This window comes from Aulostomus chinensis, chromosome 6 (assembly GCF_037954235.1).
Source record: "Aulostomus chinensis isolate RoL2024-O1b breed Wild chromosome 6, RoL_Achi_v1.0, whole genome shotgun sequence".
NCBI lineage: Eukaryota > Metazoa > Chordata > Actinopteri > Syngnathiformes > Aulostomidae > Aulostomus > Aulostomus chinensis.
In genome coordinates, this window is record NC_141325.1 from 8,059,070 (window position 1) to 8,082,411 (window position 23,342).

The 23,342-nt window shown below is 40.7% G+C and overlaps 1 protein-coding gene across 5 annotated transcripts in view; it reads left to right on the forward strand.

Moving 5' to 3' along the window:
- Positions 1-2,011: 2,011 nt before the first annotated feature.
- The window catches only part of LOC147259961 (uncharacterized), a 67,927-nt gene continuing 46,596 nt past the window's right edge, over positions 2,012-23,342 (forward strand). For 3 of the 5 annotated variants that reach the window (XR_015116452.1, XR_015116453.1, XM_086206249.1), the window contains exons 1-2: positions 2,426-2,606; positions 4,402-4,505. Coding sequence is in view for 3 of the 5 variants with exons in the window: in XM_086206249.1 (XP_086062375.1) it covers positions 4,486-4,505 (20 nt within the window). In the remaining 2 variants the exon portion in view is untranslated. Of the gene's footprint in view, positions 2,107-2,266; positions 2,315-2,425; positions 2,607-4,401; positions 4,506-23,342 lie in introns of those variants that run through there. The other 2 variants (XM_086206250.1, XM_086206251.1) reach the window with 2 other exon arrangements.

Consider the following 23,342-nt stretch of genomic DNA (forward strand, 5'->3'; position numbering starts at 1 on the left):
TCCACCTGATTCAATTTATTCTCTTCTCTCTCTCTCTGCTGTTATCTCTCCTGCTCTCTCTCTCTTTCTCTCTCTCTCTCCATTCTGTACTCCCTCGCTTACCCTCCCTCTCTCTGCTCAGACTTATGGATCTCTGCATAATAGATGAGTCTGTCTGAGGAGACAGAATAAAGGCTCTTAGCAGCGTGATGAATTTTGTACATTATCAAATTACATTTCTTATCAATTCAATCCCCTCGCTTGCATAGGAGATGATCCTCGAAAGCCAAAAAAAAAAAAACCCTGAGTGTTAATGTGAACATTTTTGTACATGGATCCCCACTGCGAATCTAACCAAGATTGTTTTGTCATTTTATTTATTTTTTTTGACAAACTAATTAAGAAATGAAACTTGAGTCGTGCCAAAGTCAACCAAAAACTTACAAATTTACTTCCTCAGCTCATCCTTCCAAGTTTAAACTCCCTAAATTAAATAATGATTATTTCTTGTTTTGATGAGATTTTGTAGCTATCACAGTCTATGTTGACAAGTAATCTGCTTTGATTTTGTGTCTACTTGTTTATATTTCTGATGATTGGTTTCAGCAAACTTGATTAATTTCCAAAATGATAAATGACCAGTTGGACTTCTGGCATGTCAGATTTTTTCTTGGCTCTCTTGCACTTTGAGCAAGTTCATTATCCCACATGGCTACTGTCAGTCTGTTCTAATTTGTAATGAGCTTTCTTTAATTTCACTGGCTGATGTCATCTACTCTGCAGAACAACCCTGCCGTCGGCAAATCTTTTTAAAACAGAAGCACATTTTGAAGCAAAGTATTGGACCTCACAAAGAGATTGCCTACTTCAAAACATCCATCCATCCATTTTCTTCCGCTTGTCCTGTTAAGGGTCACGGGGGGCTGGAGCCTATCCCAGCAGCTACAGGCAAGAGGCAGAGTTCACCCTGGACAGGTCGCCAGTCCATCACAGGGCCAACACATAGAGACAGACAACCATTCACACTCACAGTCACACCTACGGTCAACTTAGAGTATCAATCAGCCTCGTCCCCTCTTGATGTCTTTGGACTGTGAGAGGAAGCTGGAGTACCAGAGAGAACCCACGCAGGAACAGGGAGAACATGCAGTCTCCAAACAGAAGGATCCTGTGCTGGAGCCGGGACTTGAACTTAAACCTTCTTGCTGTGAGCCGACAGTGCTGACCACTGCACCACCGCGCCGCCTACTTAAAAACATCCCAAAAATATTCTTTTAACTACCAATGGTAAGAAAATAATGTGTTGTGAACCTAAACTTAGCACAAAAGTATAGAAATTTGTGTTTGATAGATTATTTCTTTGTGGTAACGGTGCTTCTTTGTAATAATAATAATAATAACTTTATTACAGACTCAAAGGTCCAGATAGGATATATATATATATATATATATATATATATATATATATATATATATATATATATATATATATATAAAAGACACAGTAAAAGAGCCATCACAACATTTCACAATGCAATATGTACAGATCACTTAAAAACAAGTATAAAGTCAATACCTTCAAAGGAGACTACTATACCAATGCTTCCATATCTTGGACAGATAGCATGTAGTGCTAAATTTGATGCTTGTCAATGCCATGATTATACAGTTCTCTGAGTTATTCAACCGACATATAAATTTCTACATAAAATTTCTCAAGGTGGCTTGCAGTGTATTAACACCTGCAGCCACAAACATCTCACTGGCTAAATAAATAGATAAATCTTATAACGTTGAAAAGCCTGTTTATTTCCCTTTTAAATGGTGCCACATTTGTAGGAAACATGCATTTGTGGAACGGGCAGCAGAGCGGAGTATGTGGGTCCATGAAATATTCTCCGCACTATAAGGCGTACCTAAAAGCCTTTAATTTTCTCAAAAACCGACAGTGCGCCTTATAATCCGATGCGTTTTATATGTGGCTCAAGATTGGTTAATTAGGGCTACCGTAGTCACGGGGCGTTGCCGAAGTAAAAGTGGTAAAAACGGTAAAGGGGAAGTCCAGTCCCAAGAGACACTCTTACGAGGGAGAGTTCAAACTCAAGGCTGCCAGTCACGCAACTACCGGTATGTACGTGAGTGTATAAAGACCCCAAAATGGCACCTTTCAAGAGACACGCTTACGACGGAGAGTTCAAACTCAAGGCTACCAGTCACGCAGCTACCAGTATGTACGTGAGTGTATAAAGACCCCAAAATGGCACCTTTGAAGAGACACGCTTACGACGGAGAGTTCAAACTCAAGGCTACCAGTCACGCAACTACCGGTATATACGTAAGTGTATAAAGACCCCAAAATGGCACCTTTCAAGAGACACGCTTACGACGGAGAGTTCAAACTCAAGGCTACCAGTCACGCAGCTACCAGTATGTACGTGAGTGTATAAAGACCCCAAAATGGCACCTTTGAAGAGACACGCTTACGACGGAGAGTTCAAACTCAAGGCTACCAGTCACGCAGCTACCGGTATATACGTGAGTGTATAAAGACCCCAAAATGGCACCTTTGAAGAGACACGCTTACGACGGAGAGTTCAAACTCAAGGCTATCAGTCACGCAGCTACCGGTATGTACGGTACCGTATTGTGAATGCACTAATTTATTTTGGGAGTGAACGGAGTTGTCAGAACGTTGGTTTGTGTTCTATTGATAAAGTTTGACGGACGGACTTATCTGACTGCTGTGTTGACATTCCCTTTAGCGCAGCTCCACCTAGTGGACGCATAACGCAACCCCAGCCACTACAGTAGTTTCTATTCTATGCGCCTTACAATGCGGTGCGCCCTATATATGAAAACAGTATTAAAATAGGCCATTCATTGAAGGTGCGCTTTATAGTGCGGAAAATACGCACTTATTTTGCTGTTGCTATTGAGCTTCTGGTACCCCCAGGTGCTGCCAATCAGGCACTGATAGAGTTACATCTTTTGGTGGAGGCAGTGCAATGGTGTGGGGTAGCATCTCCCTCACTGGAAAACCGAGGCTTGTCATCATTGGAGGCAATTTCAGTGCAGAGAGATATTGAGATGAGGCTTTGCAACCAGTGCCACTGAACTCTATTCTCCAAGATGACAGCGCTCGCCCCAACAGACTGGGGTTTATTAGAGACGACCTCCAGAATTTGGGAGTGGAGAGGATGGGACGGCCTGCCAGCAGTCCTGACCTCAACCACATTGAACACTTGTGATCAGCTTGGGCGTGCTGTTCGTGCCAGAGTGACCATCACAACCATGTTGGCTGACTTGTGACAAATGCCGGTTGAATAAATGGAATGCCATCCCATAGCAGTGTGTGACCAGGCTGGCGACCAGCATGAGGAGGAGGTGCCAGGCTGTTGTGGCTGTGTACGGTTCTTCCACACGCTACTGAGGCTCCTGTTTTTTCAATGGATAAATTGTTAAATTGCCAATACGTCTTGTTTCTTCAAACTTCAATCAACCAATCCACCAAACAACCCAAAAAAAAAAAAAAAGTCAATGGCAAAATAAGCTTTCTGGCATTGGCAGAAAAGATCTGGCAAATTTTTCATGGGCGCAACCCACATACTCAGCTCTGCTGCTTATCTCACAAATGCATGTTCCTTACAAATGTGGGACCATTTAAAAGAGACATAGACAGGCTTTCCAACAGTATAAGATTTATTGCCAAGAAGCACTGTTACAACAAGAAATAATCTACCATACACAGATTTCCTTACTTTTTGTGTCATGTTTAGATGCTTTAAGATGACATCTGGACATTATTGAGGCTCTAAAAGATGTTTCACCTACTCTGAAATCAAACTGCAACACCAGTCACAATTATCTGTGTAATGAACATATTCCAACCAAGCTGTTTTTTTTTATGGCGAAGAAAAATAGATATTCTACTCTCAGTCCCCTTGACATGAAGCCACATAAAAGGTTAAAGGCGGAACCAAAGCTATATCATTGTTTCCTCCTGTCTGGATGAAGTATTAAACGCTATGAGTCTTTTAATCTGAATTTCTCTTCATATGAGTAGATGAAGTAATTACCATTAACATACCAATAACCATTCCAGGAAGGTTAAAAAGAGTCATTGCACTCGTCGGGAGCCTGCCTGTAAGCAGTAAGCTAACGAAAGTCTACGTGATGCAAGATTTTAAAGTTCATATTCCTTTAAATGTGAAAATGTTTAACTTGAGCTCTGATAATCCAACCATAACATGCTGATTATACTACATTCAGAATGTCGTTATTTTAAGAGGCTACAGCAGGCTAAGACACTAGCAGCTAGCTCGCTAATGTTAGCCTGTCACCAGTTACGTTGCCTAGCAAACAAATCAAGCTAATTTTTACTTAAATTACTTTTTTGTTGTTGTTTCTTTGGTGACCACGTAGAAGTCGTTCTAGTGGGAAATCTCCAAGAACCAAGTCTAGTTGTCGTGATGAAGCGGTCAGCTACACCCAAACCTGGATGACCGGATGTCAGACACTCAGTTCAGGTAGGAAACTGCTTTATTACTTTTTGAAATGTTTCCCTCAGCAATCAGTTAGGACAGGTAAGCGAAGTAAATCAGTAAAATGTTAAATATATGTTTTTATATTGTAATTTTTTTTCTGTCACTTTCATTGCTATTAGAGGGACAATTAAGTGTTTTTGAAAAGTCCCTTGAGCTTCTACTGACAGCAATGGAAGGTTACAGGGAGGTTGTTTTGTCTTCCTCTCAAGTGGTTTTAGAATTTAGGTGTCAAACTCTCACATTTTGGGTTATTTTTTTCCCCTTAAAGTCTAAAAATACGTCTAATGACTGCTTCACACACACACAGAGGAACTTAATATTTGACAAAGACTTTTGGGACAGGAAAAAAAACAAACAAACAAAACAATTCCCTCAACAAAAAAGATGAAGGTTTTTTGTTTTTTTTTTGGTTTGAGCCATTAAATGCCAACTCAAATGTAAATCCAAATCACAGCATGAGAGTTTTGATAAGTCCGTAGTTTCAAACAGACTGAAAATACTTCTGTTGTACAGTAATAACAGTGCAATAGCTAAAACCAAGGAAATGCTTTTTTTTTTTTTTTTAAGTTGCTGGAGTTATGTGAGGTTACAAGATAACTTTATTTAACATGAAATGATGTAGAAATTGAAAAGGCGATAGAACATAAAACTGTGCCAAAATGTCTGATGCTTTTTAAGGGTAAAGAACTCTTGAACTCTTGGTGACATCCTCATAAATCATAATATTACAGTGAGAAAAACTAATTTACGAAATATCGAGTGTGATGGAGTGATGAAACTTCAGGATTGCAGGTTCCTCCCTGCATACATTACAGCTGTATTTCTTTATTGTCACTCTCATTATGGGAATGGGTACCAAAAACTGTTCCTACGGCAAAACTCACTGCAGTATTGATATGATTTGTCCGTAGTTCTACCTTCTATGCTGAAAAAAATAGAATTAACTTGCAACTTTTATTCCTACCTACACTAGATGTTAAAATAATTTCTCGGTGGGCATGTAATCCAGAAGAACTCACGCGAATACAAGGTGTAAATGTGTCGAGATCAGAATGGGATCCCAGCTGGAGGTAGTCTGGCTCGTATTGTCTTCATATTTTGGGTAAATGTTAAAGCAGTGTGCTGGCATCCTATATCCCGACATCATGGCACGATACCAAGTATAGCTGTGGTATTTCTCCTAAACACATTTTGGCTCATTCTGAAGAGTGCCACATCTCCAAGAATATGCTTCCACTGCTCATTACTCCTCTCTGTCATTGCTGGTTCACTGTTGTATATTTACAGTAGTAGCTGTGGTGTGTTCTTTGTTCCAGGATGACTATAAACTTGATTACGAGCATGAAGTGATTATATTTGGCCCTCCCTGTGCTGGCACTGACTTAAGCAGTACATGTGCGCTCAGGTTTTTGGCTCGAGATATCTACCCTGCAGTAAAATACGTATATATTTCTCTCTATCTTATTGGGCAAGTCATTTAATTATCAAGTCACTTCAGAATTGATGATCAGCTTTTATCAGTGTAGGACTACAGTCAAATTAAAGCTGTTAACAGAGGATTGTACTCAAGCAAAAGTATTGCTTTGAAATTCTATTTACAGAAGTAGAAGTTAGAGTAGTCAAGCAAATAATTACTCAAGTAGAAAGCATTTCGTGAAAAGAATAAAGTTACTTCTGATTTATTGCTTAAAGATTCAGAGCAAGAGAAATGTAATCAAATAGACTTGAACACAATATAAAATAGCAATGTGCAAATCAAGATATGACCAAACAATAGCTCTTGTGTGTGTGTGTGTGTGTGTGTGTGTGTGTGTGTGTGTGTGTCAGGGTGTGTTGCTACATAGTCCCAGCTCCTCTTTACACCACGGTTCTATGTTACAGTGGTGCCACGTCCTGAAAAACTGCAAACGGCGCTATTTTGTAGATGGCGGTCGCTGAAGCAGCTTGTCCTCTCTTGTAGCTCATCATCCGTCCGGCTGCAATGCTGCAGCGCTGATGAGTAGGAGGAGACGGAGCACGCAACAATTATAAAAAATGATTTAGGAATACAAGTGAGTATGTAGAACTACGAGCAGAACGTAGCCAGAGAGTAAAAGTAGTGTTCTTTCGTGACAGATTTACCATCCCTCTCTGGTTGTTTTTGTCTGATAAGATCCTGGTCACAGTTATTCACATTTTAATGCCTCTAAGCTTGACCACAGTAATTCCCATGTGGTTCTGACCCACTCTCTCCTCCACCAACTCCAGCTGGTTCAAAACACTGGTTCAAAGAAAGGACAACGCTTCACTTCTGGCACATCTACTTGTCGCTGCCTGTTGGATTTCAGTTTTATTAGTATTTGTTTTAAATGCCAAATAAATCTCTTTAGCTCCACAATACATTATTGATCCACTGATTACACATTCTGCCCTCAGGTCACTTAGGTGATCCTCACAGCAGCACTTCAGGTCCTCTCTCTTACGTCTCACAATCAGATTACCAGTTTTATCTTTGTTGCCATGCAAAAGCTCTGGATTAGTTCTTTCTCAGTCTACCCCTGACAATTACATTTTTTTAGTTGGAGTTAGCCCCGGGTTTTTGTCTGCCCCCCCCCCCCCCCCCGTATTTCAATTTGCCAGTTTATTAAATCTAACCAGCTGTATCTATTTACCATTTTTACATATATTGATTGGTTTCGAGAGGTTCAAGTGTACCTTCAAGCCTGACTTTTGTTTTCATCCATGTGATAATAAAGAGAAAGTCTAATGCGGCAAGGGAACCCTTCACTCACACTGAGTCAAAGAAAGAGCTAAAAAAAAAAGTCTTTACTTCACCGTCTTGATTATATAGACATTTATTGTCTTTTCTATATTACGGGGCTGTTCAGAGAGTCAAAGATCATTTCAGTCCATGTCAGTCTTGCGTCAGTGCAAGCTGCGACATGCTGGAGTCACCTTATGTGAGGGACTTTGCAGGTACACGAGAATTTCATCAAGTTCTCCACCACAGTGATTCATCACACCAATTCCAGATCTGAAATAGACTAATCACTCTCTGTAAAGTGTCTGCAACACCGGAATCATTCGTGTCTAAGTCACCTTTTAGGGAGCCATACACTGTCCTTTTTTCTTTTTCTTGAATTTCTTTTTTCTTTTATCGGAAGTGTAGGGGGGGGGGGGTAACTTTCGGTGGCATACTGGGGAACCAGGATCTGGTGTAGAAACATCTCAAGAGGGCGCGGCATGTGTGATGTTACTGTATAATAAGCAAAACAGCTCATATAACAAAAATAACACCGCGTGAAGCGGGAGAAACATCATTAAAATAATTTGACAGCAGCACAAGGAAACTGTGCCATTCTCAAGTTTCACTTCACTTTTTCCTGATTCATTTGTGCTCGGCAAAAGAGAGAGAGAGAGAGAGACAGAGAGAAAGCAAGGAGAAGAACACGTCTCACCTGTGCGGAGTGCAAAACCACATGACCCATTTCAATCACAATTTCAATTTGTAATATTCTGCGACTCGTCAATTAATGTTTCAGTATAGATGTCTTAATATTCTTGAGCTTAAACTCAGAGTCAGTTGGGGAAAAAAAACCTGGACTGTTTTCTCCCTACTTATTGGTCCATTCAGAGGCATCGATTGGTTTAAACACGACTGCTGCTTTAGATTGTGGAAAGTTAAATGAGTTGTGTGTGTTATTCAACATATGCTTGTGTACCTGGCTGTGGTTTAACAAGGCTTGCCTGGCTTTGTGTTGGCCAGCGTTGTAATGATTGGGGCTTTGTGTGTGTTGTTTCCAGCCTTAACTGAGCCATCAGGTACACATGAAGAAAACCAGGGTGACTCATCCTGCAGGTCACATCAAAAGTCCTTTTGTGTATTTGTTTGTCAGTAAAGCATAATGTACCTTATTGATTCAAAATCTTTGACTGGAAAGAATTTCCATTCCACTTTTGCTGTTTTTTATAAAACTTCATCGAAGAAAAAAAAAAAAAAAAAGAAACAGCACAACAAAGAAAAAGTTTACATATTGGAAATTGTACGGTAAAAAAAATGACATTTGGGTAACCGGGATGAAAAGATCCACTTTTGCTTTTGAGAGTTTGTGTAAATTGCAATCGGGGATAAGTTGAGCCATCAGCTGAATGACTGAAATTCCGATACATTTCAGTGTGAGTGCACCTTTTGAAATGTGAAATCTTGGGCCGTGGAGTACTAAATCTTCACATGCATTCTTTGAAAGATGTAGTCCTTGATTTGTGATAGAGCTATTAGCCAAGTGAGTGCGGTCATGTGTGGGTTCTGAGTCTCGTCTTCCCCGCTGTTGCCTTTTTAGCTCAACTTGAGATCATTCAGTGGAAGCTTGTGCCACACTTTAAGCAAGTTGCTGACTTTTATCAGGGTGTGTACTTGTAATATTGTGAAATTCCGAGTATATTTCCGGACTTCTTGTGTGGAATCTTATAACCCACTACCTAAATCTGCAAATGAAATGTCATTTTAGCAAAGGGACTCATCCTCTTTAGTCAGTTGCTTACGACTGTCAACAAGTGTTTTGATCTTTTTGAGCTGCTGACTCACATTTTTAATCTCTCTCCTCTCTCTCGCTCTCATCTTGCACAAATAACTTGAAACCCAACTAACCTCGTTTCTACGCCAGACGACCTAAATACACATCATTTTGCATTATGGAGGTAAACTGTTTGTAAATTGAAAGCATTTTCTGTTTCATCAGTAACAGAAAATGATTTTTCTTCTTTGTTTGTTAATTTTCACCCATATTTTATGGAGGTACAGCCGAGGAGAAGCCGGTCTCATTTCTCTTCTCAGTGTTTCTATGTAACAATCTAATGCATTCCGTTGCCATAGAAACTGTAATCTCATTCTTGTACCACATCTGCCACAATTGTGCTTTGTTTTATGGGAAATAGTAAGTTACTTAATCTTCAGCTCCATAATTTGCTGCTGCCAGTTTCTGCAGCCTTTTTAAAGCAGATGCTCTTAATATAATACGGAAGTGGCAGCAATAGCGTGAGGAAGTTGTATCATCCTTCGTGTTTTGTTCCAGCAACACCCACATAGTCAAGTGAGGATATTTCTGAAGTCCCTGTTGTCCTGATTGATTTAGCGCATCACAGCTTCATTTGTCATATATACGCTCTTCCTGCTCTACATGCATGTACCTGCTAGCTTTTGAACCTGGTTAAAAAAAATAAGGAAGAAAAAAAAAAGAATTAAAAGCAGTTTGACCCATTTCTCTTTGTAAGCAGACAAGCTGTCTCCCCATTTTTGTTCTGGCATGTCACTTTCTCATCACCGGAAACATGGTGAACAAACTCTAGTCTACAGTGGAGGGCAGTAGCTGTGTTTTGTGTATATATATATATATATATACTATTTTTTTTTTGCTGCATTCTGTTTTTCAAACTCAACACCCACTGAATGGTAGAGAGCTCCTTGAAAGCAGTTATGGCTGAGATGACACAGAAAAAAAATCAGAGTTACTTGCGGAGGCGACGCGCTCTCATTGATTTAGATTGTTAATAGTGGAGCCTGGACAGCTCCTGGTGTGTAGGTCTTCGTTTTTCTGGCTGCTGTCGCTTGTGTGTTGCTTTCAGGAACATGCCATTATATCAAGATTTGAGAATAGCATGTTGAGACAGGGTTTACATGGCAACAATTTAAACGCTGATGATTTGTTTTTCTATAAAAGTAACATTGTGATTTTAAACAACTTCATGTCCTGCAAACAAGGATAAATATACTGCGGCACATCTCAGAGAAGTCATTTATGACCTTCTACGGGACTGCAGGTCACTAATAGCAACTGGAACTGCCGTGAATGAGGGATTTCTATCAGACAGACAGGCACTGTGGATCAGTTACGTGTGAATTAACATTCCCACACTGGGATCTCTGCAAATACTCATACAAAAATCAATAATGGATGACTGATGACACTCCTTTTGAGGATTATATGGAAGATCTCATCAAAGTATCTCATCAAATACAGTAAAATACAAAAATAAAATAATCTTTTACACATGTCTTTTGTAAGATGTCACTCAGAGAGGCATAGCACCCCCACAAAACCGTTTCCTCAAACCTGGCAGGTGGAGCTTCTGCGAAGAAACTTGGCAGGTCACATTTTCTGACCCACCGTGTTGCTTTTTTTTTTTTTTTTTTTTTTTGCATTTGAATTACAATTAAGCAAGAAAATCAGCAATGCTGTCACCTACCGGGGCTGTCACTGCCTCAAGTAATGACAGCGAGTTTCAAAACTTGACTTTTTGAGAGCTGAATTTTACAGAATCCGCATTTATTTTGAAAAACTGCAGGCTGTCATGCTGAAAAAGGCCCAGTGCTCAAGTGAAACACTGTTGTCAGCACCATCAGTAGGAATAGCAAGTCACTGCAATGTATTCTTCACAGTTCTGCTCCATCATTGTTGCTAGGTAACATGTCGTTTCTCATGTTGCTCAAAATCTCAGTATGGTGATGTTGGGGAGAAAAGTGTTACATATTTGCAACACTTCCTGTTGATGAGAGCAGGCTAACAGCATGGAACCCGCACCATAAACTGCCTAAATTTTCTCCATCACTGAATCTGACGGACACTTTTGTTTTAGGAAAAAAGGCGGCAGAGCAGAATTCCACCTTAGCAAATCCATCTCCATGTCTCCCTTGGTGGCTTGACTCTTATGAGAGCATTATAAATCTCGACTATGGTAATAGAGTGGCCAGCCTCTCAGACCTGAAAATGACTTATTATGTGTCAGGTTTTTTTTCTTCCCGTCCTCCTCAAGTTATTTTGGCTTGAAGTGTAAATAATTAATTTCCCTATTTAAAGTGCGTCATGTTTGATTTATCACCACAAAGGTGCAGCGGGGTGACTGTATCAGGGGTGGCATTCACTTCTAAATGACAGAAACACCTTCACTCTGAACCAAGACTGGGATGCAGGGATATTTTTGGAGAATTTGGGAAACTTCTTACCTGAAAGAAATCAAAATAAGAACGAAAAGGAAAAGAACATGTACACATCCAATTTTAGAAACAGGATGTTGACATGATTGATATACACGTCATCAGATTTCAGATAAAAGAGTTTAACCTTTACTGTAACTAGAAGTTGATGGTTGGAGCTGAGTGTTGAACCTCGTTCCATTTACTGCACCGATGACCTCAATAGCTGAGGAGTTGAGATTTAGTTTCTTATGATGTAAAACCAATTTGAGTGGGTTAATGACAAAGAGCTGGAAACTAAAATGAAAGATTTGTAATTTTAGTATTGTTAAAAAAAAAAGTTTTTATTTTTTCATCTGTAATGGAAAACAAAACATTCCAGTTTGGAGATTGAGGTACTGGTTAAGGCAGTGGTTTCCCGACGTTTTAGTCTTGTCCTCATGAAACGTTCACCCTCCTGCTGTGCATTACGTCGCAGTTCCTCCTGGTGCCTCTTGTATTTGTTAACCTTCAGCTTCTGACTAGATAATGTCTCAGTTTGAGGTCAATATTAATCTCATTTGAAGATTCATCATTGATCCAAAAGTAAAGTTTGAAGCTTTCTAGTCACAACTTTTGTGCGCCCTGGTTGGGGTTTTGCCAAGTCATTGTTGATTTTCATTCCAACTCTGGGGATGTTCTTAGATAGTTGACCCCCCCCCCCCCCCGCCACCCCAGCCCCCCCTCTTCCTTCCACCCCCTACTTTATCTGGTCCTACTTTTTCAAGATGTTATTCGTCTGTCTGCTTTTAATTCTATCCTCCTTTAACTTTGTATCTCTTCGTTCTTGTTCACTCTCCTTCCAGTTCTCTGCTTTTCTTTGTTGTCTTTTTTCCTCTGTCAGAACAGCTGCCAAACATGATGCTTCTCTACAACTCTGTCCAGAGAGGGAAATATTCATTGAAGGTCAACCCTTATCTCCCTCTCTCTCTCGCTCTCTCTCTTGCTCTCTGTTCTCTATTCTCACATAAAGTGTGACACACAGACACACACACACACACACACACACGCTTCAGATTACCACTAGTTTCAGATGGGAGCTTTGAAGCCTGGAAGGCTGGCTTTTTTTTTCATCCTACCACTGACTCATGTTCCATTTTCATAATTTGGTAATTTCATGAATATGCAATGACTTCCTGTTGACCTGACTAATATAAAGTAGCCAGACTAACACATGCACAGACAAAAACATGCGTGCACACACGCGAACACAAACACGCAGGCATGCATGCATGTACGCACACTCATTCTGTCAAAGGCAAACAGGAAACATTATAGGACAAGTAAGAAATCCAATAAATGCTATTTTCAAATAGGGCTGGGTGATATCACGATATATATCGTCTGGACGATATAAAATGTCTATTGTTTAATGTTAAACTCTATCGTCTATATCGCGGTGTTGCAAAACAGGCTTTACGGCAGTATTTTACGTCACCGACGAACCTTACAGCAAGCCCAGGTACGCGGCTAAAACATACACAGCCATGGAGGAAGACGGTGGACGCCACACAGAAGAACATGTTCCCAATTCTCAATCAAAACAACAACAAGATGACGAACAACCAGTGCAAACCGACGAGCTTGTACCTAAAAGGGGGGGAACTTCTGTCATATGGCGGTGGTTTGGATATAAAAAAGACAGACAAGGATCAGACTACTGTACTTTGTAAAGTATGCCGCTGCCCGATCCCAACAACAGACTCGAACCCGAGTAACTTGTTTTTTCACCTGAAAAAGAATACAAAGAGAGTCAACGAGAAAAAGCAGCAAAAGCTGGGCCGAGTTACATTGACGTTAAGAAGAAACTCCAGACGCAGACATTGCAACAGGCTTTTACCTCCCGCAGATGGAAGGAAATAACCATGGCCGTTGCCAAGCACATCTGTAAAGATATGATTCCAATCTACACGGTCGAGAAACAGGGGTTTCTTGAGTTAGTGCAAACACTCGATCCTAGATATGAAATGCCCAGCCGAAAACACATCAGTAGCTTTGTGTTACCTGCTTTATATGATGAGTGCCGGGCAAAAGTGGAGGAAGAAGTAAAAATAAACTGTTCATTCATTGACTTTACCAAAAATGTGCGATATAGTGATGTATATCGTATCAGGATATAAAATGAGCTATATCGGGATGTACAATTTTGGTCATATCGTCCAGCCCTATTTTCAAATATTAATTTTTAGTTTGCTGGTGGACAGGGCAGATCTAGACCCCCAAACCACTGAAGTCTCAGAATAATCACATATCAGAGAGACTATGATTGGGCTTAAAAAATAGGTCTGGTTGAAACTGTTAGAGTCTTCTGTAAGAGTGTGTATTGTATTTTTTAAAAAGCCAAGTGTGTGATTTTAAGACAGTCTCAATGCCATTATGACAAGCTCAGGAAATGAAAAGTACAAGCACGATCCTATTATGCAGATTACAGCAGCACCTCGGTCGTCTGTTTTCAATCGCTGACATAATACCACCATCAAAGGCATCTGTAGAGAGAGAGGAGTACGTCTCATAATACCCCTTTGTTCCTCTGGAGGCAGCACTAGCGCCAGGGATCCGAGGTTCTACTTCTGGTTCTCTCCATGGCTCATCACCTGACCATAGTGTGCCACTGTAGCACAAAATAAGCCGCAGCCGTGCAGGAGCTCTGCACTTACCAAGTGTCTTTCTTCATGTGCCGACAGGAGGGGGAAATGGGGACGATGCTCGAGCTGTGATGCATCCCACAATATAGCACAGTAACGGTCCAGACCAGCCAACTTTCACACACAACTCAGCAGTCTCATTCTGTCACATGACCAACACTTTAGCTGACTGATGGAATGTGAATCAACTGGTAAACTGAGACCCTCAGCTCATGCTATGTAAGCTAGCATTTCCTTGTTTTTAACAATAGGGGGAGACAAACCAACGGCCTGATGCTATACCACCCCCAACTGATGTACTGTAGAATGTTAAGTTGAAAGCTTTTTGAGATTTGCTATATGTTGTATCTGTAAAGGTGGCGCGGTGGTGCAGTGGTCAGCACTGTCGCCTCACAGCAAGAAGGTTCTGGGTTCGAGCCCTGGCTCCAGCACGGGAGCTTTCTGTGTGGAGTCTCCATGTTCTCCCTGTGCCTGCGTGGGTTCTCTCTGGTACTCCAGCTTCCTCCCACCATCCAAAGACATCAAGAGGGGACGAGGCTGATTGATACTCTAAATTGACTGTAGGTGTGACTGTGAGTGTGAATGGTTGTCTGTCTCTATGTGTTGGCCCTGTGATGGACTGGTGACCTGTCCAGGGTGAACCCCGCCTCACGCCTGAATGCTGCTGGGATAGGCTCCAGCCCCCCGTGACCCTTAACAGGACAAGCAGAAGAAAATGGATGGATGGATGTTTTGAAGTAGGCAATCTCTTTGTGAGGTCCAATACTTTGCTTCAAAATGTGCTTCTGTTTTAAAAAGCTGCTGCTGGGATAGGCTCCAGCCCCCCGTGACCCTTAACAGCATAAGCGGAAGAAAATGGATGGATGGATGGATCTTTAAATCTGATATCACATCTTGTATGATTCTGTAAAAAAAAAAAAGAAAAAAAAAGAGGTAGCCTGATGCTTTTGGCCTCCGTAATCATGATTGCAATCATATTATAGTCTTGTTGTTGCAGTGAAATGTGTTTCACTGATGTAGGCAGCATATAATCAACCCTCTGAGTCATGACAAGGTCCAACTTTGACATAATTCCTAAATTTTCCAGATCCACTTAGGAGAGTGAAATCCTTGAGCCGAGAGTGGCGAAACATTTTGTGTCAAGACTAAACTGTCTTGCAGAGTTTATTCAAACAGTGTAAAAATAAAAGTGACAATTGACTTGAACGTTTTAGATTATCTGCGGATGTTGCAGTGAGAGAGAGAAAAAAAAAGCTGTCACCTAAATGAAAAGTTTAATCTAGAGTGAAAATGTCTGGTGGTATAAAAGCTCAGTGGATGTGTGGTGTTAGGTGGTACCCTGTTGCCACCACATACCCCTCCGCCCCCCCCCCCCCAGCCCCCTCTGCTTCTCCTCAACTCCCTTCTTTCTCTCCCTTTCTCTCCCTTCTTGTTATCAGTTAGGGTGCAGGCATGGGGACCGCCTGCGGAGAAGTGCCTACAAGGCTCAAACTGCATGCCGTCCCCTCTCCTGTCTCTCTGTTCTTTCAGCTTGAGGTCGAACACCATTGGGGGTGTGATTTAGTGGGTTAAATTGCTGTCTCATCCCAAAAAGACAGCACCCACACACACACATGCACAAACACAGACAAACTTCCATGCTTGATCTTGTGAGAAGTATTTGTCATACGTGGAGACAGGGAAGCATAATCGTGGTGGCATTTTGAACATGTGACGGACGTGTGTTGGAAACCATAATCAAAACAAAAGAATATTGCTGTGCGTGTGTGTTCTGATGCTTGGATTTTCATATAAAATTAAATTTCAATATGTGCATCTGGAAGAACGAATCTCTATTCATGAACTTCCTCTTTAACTGTTAATGAGGACACTGTAACCTCAGGAAATACAGCCTGGATTTGAGTAGGTTTCTATAAATGATTAGTTTTGGCCAACATAAATGCTCTTATGGTTGAACGAACAGGGTGGCGCGGTGGTGCGGTGGTTAGCATAGTCGCCTCACAGCAAGAAGGTTCCGGGTTCAAGTCCCGGGCACGGGATCTTTCTGTGTGAGTCTGCATGTTCTCCCTGTTCCTGCGTGGGTTCTCTCTGGTACTCCAGCTTCCTCCCACAGTCCAAAGACATCAAGAGGGGACGAGGCTGATTGATACTCTAAATTGATTGTAGGTGTGACTGTGAATGTGAATGGTTGTCTGTCTCTATGTGTTGGCCCTGGGATGGACTGGAGACCTGGACAGGGTGAACCCCGCCTCTTGCCCGAAGGCTGTTGTGATAGACTCCTCCCCCCTGCAAGCATTAACAGGATAAGTGGTAGAAAATGGATGGATGGTTGAACAAACCCACACCGCGATTTGACTTTGAAGCAAAACCGGCGTCTTTTTTTGTTTTCTCTCTGCAATCAGACGAACTGTCGGGGCTAATGTACTGCCTTTGTTCAGCTGTGATTACTGTTCATTTCAGTTTGCCATTTATGCTACTTATACATAATAGCAGTAATAGGAAGAAGAAAATCATTGAATGAATAAGAATTTGAACTGGAACTGGGAGAATCAGACATTTAATCAGCTGTATCCTCTAAGTTTTGATTATATTCTGTTTTCATCCATCGCTACTTCTTCTTGTGCTCTCTTCATGTTTGTTCATCTGTGATTTCTAAATATAGTAAGCAATATTTTTTCACCCTCTCTTTACCAACACCTCACATTGCAAACACTGGATTGTACACGTTCATTTAAATAGGTGTTCATTTACTGCGGTGTGTTTCATCCAGTAAAGGAATTTTCTTCTGCAAATGTTGTTTTATTTTATATTTTTAGTTTTACAAGGCATTGTGCACCAGTGGGTTGTTTTATACAGGTAGTCCCTGGACTGTGTTTCTTTCAAGGAGCTCAAACAAAAATACACAGCCAGTTCTGTTTTTTTGTGTCTCTAAAGCATAATGCATCACCGATGGGTTTTAGAGAATTTGTGTGTGTGTGTGTGTTTGTGTGTACAGAGGGATGCCACTCTACTTCCTGAAGAGGATACTTAACCCAGAAGAAAAGATCATCATTGCAAATACAGGAATATTTATCAATGAAAAGGGAGTTTAAGAGAGTAGCCAAGAAGTGTTCAGTTATTAAACTCCCTTTAATATCTCCTGAAATGATATTAGATGAGACAGATAAAAATCAAGAAAGTAGTTAACAGTAATAAGTGGTAGCAGTCTGATGTACTGTCTCACTTCCAGTCTACTGCTGTACAGCATCTATCAATTGTTTGAAAAATTTAATGTATGGAAGATCCAAGTAGCGTCAGGTTGCTAGTTTGTGCTAATACGAGAAATCCACGGGCCAGTTGGGGCACCTCTTTGAGTGTGTGTGTGTGTGTGTGTGTGTGGTAAATAAGATTGGCATGCAGTTGATGCCTTCACGTATGGACAAATAAAAGTTGAACTCGGAACATTTGTTGTTAATTGCTGTTGTTTGGAAGTTAAATTAATCAGCAGAGGGTTGGAACTGATGTATAAAGAGATGAGCAGATAATCCAGCCGATTCACAAATTATGGCATTCTCAGTTTAGACAGAAATATTAAAAAGGTTGGGAAGCTGCCAAGCTTAGGCATGAGGACGAAGGTGTGTGTGTTTGTGCGCCAAGTTGTAGCAACAGCAGCACGATGACGGGAGTACGGGAGTGTGTGAGTGTGCTGGTTTAACATTGGTGAAATGTGGAGGCCTCTCAGCAGGTACGTGGTCTTCTGTCATGTACTTGACCCTGCTTACTTTGAACCAGAATGTTAGAGCACAGCAGATTTAACCTCTCTCAGATTACCTGTATCTGTTCTCTTTTTACCATGCACATATTCAGATGTATTCACACACAAACACGCGCATGCATACTAGTCCTTCCCCCACGATCACCTCTTGACCTCGTTGTGTCCTTCACTTTTAAATTTGAATCCAGTCTTTTTCTTTTTTCTTTCTTTCATTTCTTCTTTTTTTCCCTGGTACTGCTGTTGTCAGCTCTTTTCGGTCACATATACTGCGTGTGTGTGTGTGTGTCTCCAGAGTTGTCTCTCCTGATTTTAATAGATTTACATGTGTCATGGAGTGAGGTCCAATCCCATCATCCAACTGATGCTGTCAGCTGACAGGCAGTTTAGCATCCTCAGCTAAAATAACCGCAACCTTCAGTCATTGATTTTTTTTTTAAAGTTACCAGTAATTCAAGATGTCTGAACTATATGTGCTCATAATAGCAAGAAACTAAAATGACCTTAATACTGAGCTTTTTCAGTCAATAACATTCATGCAAACAAAAAGCAGTTACTCCATTCTTGAAATATTTGTTAATTGAAGGCAATTAGATAAATACCAACGCTCACGGTGTTTCACATGATGCGGGAGCAGATATTTATAGTACGTAAATGACACACGAGGGGATCGGCACCATAGCACTGGTGTCATGAGGAAAAATCAGGTAATAATGCTCTTGATTGATAAGGATTGTACAAGAGAATACAACTTAAATTATTAGAGTAAGAAAAATAGATTACTCTTAATAATTTGTTCAAAAAATATCTGAATGACTAAACATTCTGAAGTGCTACTCAGCTACACTACACTTTCTTACCTCTCCAAGTTCAGGGCAAGAATTACAATAATTACTTCAACACATTTCTGGTCAGGGCTGGTTTGGATCAAGTCTTATGTAGGTATAATGTTTCAGAGGCAGAGGACAAAAATAGAAATCTTCTAGGGCAAAACATGTGAGATCGAACATGTTAATCTGCAGAACAAAAGGATGAAAGAAAGTGAAACACATACTCTGAAAGAGAGCGAGAAGGAGGGAGGAAGTGTGGGAATAATGGGGCATGCAAAGTCTTAAGTGTCTCAGTAGAAAGCGAGTAAATATGTGATAGAGATCATTATCCCTGGGGCACATTAACAGAGGTCCATTCACAAATGCACCAGGACTTTTCCTGAAATGAGGCAGCGAGCTTCTGTGGCTGCTGAAAGAGTCGAACAAAGCAAAATTGGGAAACAGATGTTGACAAAATTAGATATGTCATTTAGCCTGAGGGCTTTTAAAATCAATGTAGCTCAAACTGTGTTTCCTGCCTCACTCTTTGCATTCTTTGTTCATAACTCGGCAATTGTGTTTCGTCCTACTCCGAACATCATTTTCCAATTTAACAACTATTCGCCGTTCACCAACATGGAAGAAATGTTTTTGTCGTGCTTTCCTTCAAATCAATCGGAGGTTTAATGATTTCACAGTTCGGATGTATTTAAGAGGTGTTTAGAGTTTATTTAAAGCTGTTGAGCATCGCACACACGAACGTCAGTGTGTGTGTGTGTGTGTGTGTGTGTGTGTGTGTGTCTCTTTCTCACCAGCACAGTTTTTGTTTTTGTGTCACCATGGGGATCCAGCAGATCAGCGAAGTATGTTTGCAATCAGAACACTTGAACAGGAGCACAGCCTGTGGTCAACACAGGGTGTATTTTACTTCTCACTCCCCCTTCATGCTACTTCATGTCTGTCCACCAATTCCCTCCTTTTTTTTTTTTTCTTGATTATTTTTTTTTTAACTTAATCCTTGACTCTGTTAATTAAGAGAGGTGAACGGGAGCAGAGAATAATCTCCTCAAACGTACGGTTTTCCCAAGTTGTGCTCACTGTGTAAAAGTTCTGGCTTCTTCCCCGGAGAACAGCGGTCGCACTGACACTCCATGAAAGCATAAGATGACAGAGACAGTAATGTTTGATGATAAAAGCCGCCACCCTCAACAACAAAGCAGTGGTTATGCATTCAGGCCTAAATTGATTAAACGTAAATGAAATGCTAAAAAAAAAAAAAGAGAAAAAAAATCCTTAACTATTTCCGAGCGATCGCAGCATTAGCATCTGATTTTTTTTTTTTTGTCAACACAATACTTTTGCATTTCACTGTGCACTGTGCAGCAAAAATCATCCAAAGTCAACTTTTTGAGTCGGAATAATGAGCCCTCATGCTGAGAACTTCCTATTATTCCTCCTATTTCCTCTTCTCAGACAGGCCCTGCAATATACATATCTAAGATCTTGATTCAGAGGCACAATTTCAAGTCTTTCAAATGTTATTCAGCGAGAAGACTGATGACTTATGTACTTTGGATCAATCTTTGATATGTTTCTTATGTATGAACCAATTTGCTGACAGTGAACATGTGTTTTTTGGTTGTTGTTTTTTTTTTGTTGCTCATAGCGTGTAATTAGAGTTGTCACCCTCTGTATCACAACTTTGAAAGTTTTAATACCAGTGGGATAAAATTCAACTTCAATAACCTCCCTCTCTCTGCGGCACCGTGAAGGGCAGATCTCTCTCTCTGTCTCTCTGTCTCTCTCTGTCTCTCTGTCTCTCTCTCTCTCTCTCTCTCTCTCTCTCTCTCTCTCTCTCTCTCTCTCTCTCTCTCTCTCTCTCTCTCTCTCTCTCTCTCTCTCTCTCTCTCTCTCTCTCTCTCTCTCTCTCTCTCTCTCTCTCCCCTCAGTAGGTAGCTAATGATGTTTATGAATATATCAAAACTCTGATCATTCATGGCACCAGGTACACTCTGCAGGGGACCTTAGTCTGAACGGTCATGGTACAGGATAGGAGTAGGGATTAGGGTACATGATGTACTGAAGATAATAATCCCAACTGTAAACTGCCATGGTGTGTTTCCATGGTGTCGGGTTTTTTTTTTAATGCGTGATTCACAGCTCATCCACATCAATAATATTATTTATATTACACATTTTATCACATCCCTGTTGGTGATCGTTTTCACGCTTGCTGGTAGAAACACAAGCTCGTCTTTTTTTGCTCGCCAATTAATGTTGACGACACATTATTACGGTATAGAAGAGCTTTGTGACATTTTAAAGCAGTTCATTTAAAATTGAGTTCATGCGTAGATTCATTTCAGAAAACTTCTCTACAAAAATAATTCTTTGATTTTTGAAGTCAGAGCAGATAATACTTTTGACACTGCTGCTAATCAGCAGTCTTAACTTTTTGTGTCTCACATTTATCCCTGAACAGTGTCGGTGGGTTCGTAGTTTCAGATAGAAAAATACATTCCAAATAGTTACATTCAGGGGTGAAAGTGGCTTAAAAGTCTTGCCGGAACTGTACTGTAAAAAAAAAAAAGCGCACACCCAAAGGGTGCGTGCCGCCGGTGAAGTTTTACAGTTTTTTATCGGTTTTGGGTGATTTTTATTACAGTTTCCGGGGGTCTGTTCCCCACACAACTGCAGCCCCCATAGCCCCACCCTGCCCGCGCTACCCCTGGAAATGCTTTGAAAACTGCTTTTTACAGTAATTGCCCACTACAGTGCTAACAACAGGGAACAGGCAGACATGCATACATGCATACATGAAAAAAACAGATCATCAATATCACTCAATGATTAATTTAGCAAAATATCAGTTTACACTTTACAGTGAGTGATACAATACAAAACGTGGAAAATTTCAAGAACAATCACTAATTTGATTTTGCCCTCTGTTTTGTTTTCTTTCTCTTTTTTACGTTCCGTGAAAGCAGAACAGTGTGGTTTTAACCAATCAAAACTAACAATGCTGGTAACGTGACTCACGTGTCTGTCTGTCAGCCAACCAGAAACGCCTCGCATGCGGAGATGCGCTCATGGGCACGACTCCGTGTCAAGGCAGTTTCACACTGAATGCGTAAGGCGCAGGATGCACGGGGGAAGTCCATTCATTGTGTATGTGGGCGCGCTGTGATTTCACATGCGTGCAAACCAAGCCCAGCAACTCGGTAGCGCTGCACGTGGTTGCGCCCCACCCCGCGCCGCGTCTGCTGCGTCTGACGCGTTCAGTGTGAAACCGCATTCAGTGTGAAACAGCCTTCAGATGTCATTTTCTTTATTTAATATGGGATTTTTACAGCTCCCTTCTCCTCCTTTTTTTTTTAGCGGAACTGGTGTTCCGGCCCGTTCCGGCTCACTTTCACCCCTTGTTACATTACAATGTTACTGCCTGTCTAGTTACAAGTTCCTTTGCTTTTGCATTTCTGTCACCAAAATAGGCACAAAGCACATGATATAAAACCAAAGTGCAGTATTTACTTTATTTCATTGCATCAGTATGACCCATTTCATTGCATCAGTATGACCCATTGACTTATATATGAACCTTGCTGCAACATAGCAACTTTAGCACCGCTGCCTATGAAAAGAACATAATTCCTGTCGCATCGGCTCGTCTTCCTCGGCGTCTCTTGTGTGCTTGTGACCAACATCTCTATAGCATGAGTGCGGTCGGGGGGGGGGTGGGTCTTGACTTTCCCTGGCTCAGATAAAGCTCATGCTGGACCGTTCCTGTTCTTTTTTTTGAGGAGAAGTAATTGAAGTAATGCAAAGTATCACTGTGTTGCCATCTCAGTCAACAACAGAAAATACTCACAGCAGTGAGCAGGCTTAGGCACTGCTTAATTTGAGTTGGTAACTAAATACAGCTTAAGTTAGTTACATCATCTCTGCAAAAATATTTATTTCAATTCAGTTAGTTATTTGCTACATTTCTGTGTTACAGCGACGATTTTGCACCCGCCTCACTGCTGAGCATTTCCAGCCTTTAGAATGTTGTAGCTGTGCTTTGTGTTTTTGTGAACATTCACTATAAACCGCATAGCAGTAACATACATGACTTTTTCAATCAGGATAGTTCTTTTTCATTACCACTCTGTCGTCTGTTTAACACAGCAGTAAAGTAGGCTAAAGTGATATAAAGTGCTGCGTTTGCCACGGTGGAGTGAATCTCTTGGCAACACTTGAAGTTGAAAAATAGCAGGTGTGTTAAGATGCACCAATATAGTGTGTGTGTGTGGGTGTGTGTGTGTATATATGTATATATATGTGTGTGTGTGTGTGTGTGTGTATGTATGTGTGTATATATATATATATATATATATATATATATATATATATATATATATATATATATATATATATATATATATATATATATATATATATATATATATAGTTAGTTACAGCTGGTTAGAAAATACAGGTATGCAGGAACAATCGTGATTGTTCTCTCTCTTAATGCACATGCATGCACACACAAACACACAACACACACACTTGTGCACACACACACTCAAAGGGTATAGGCATTACACAGTGCGCTGTAGATCATGATATATTTCTCCTTATAAA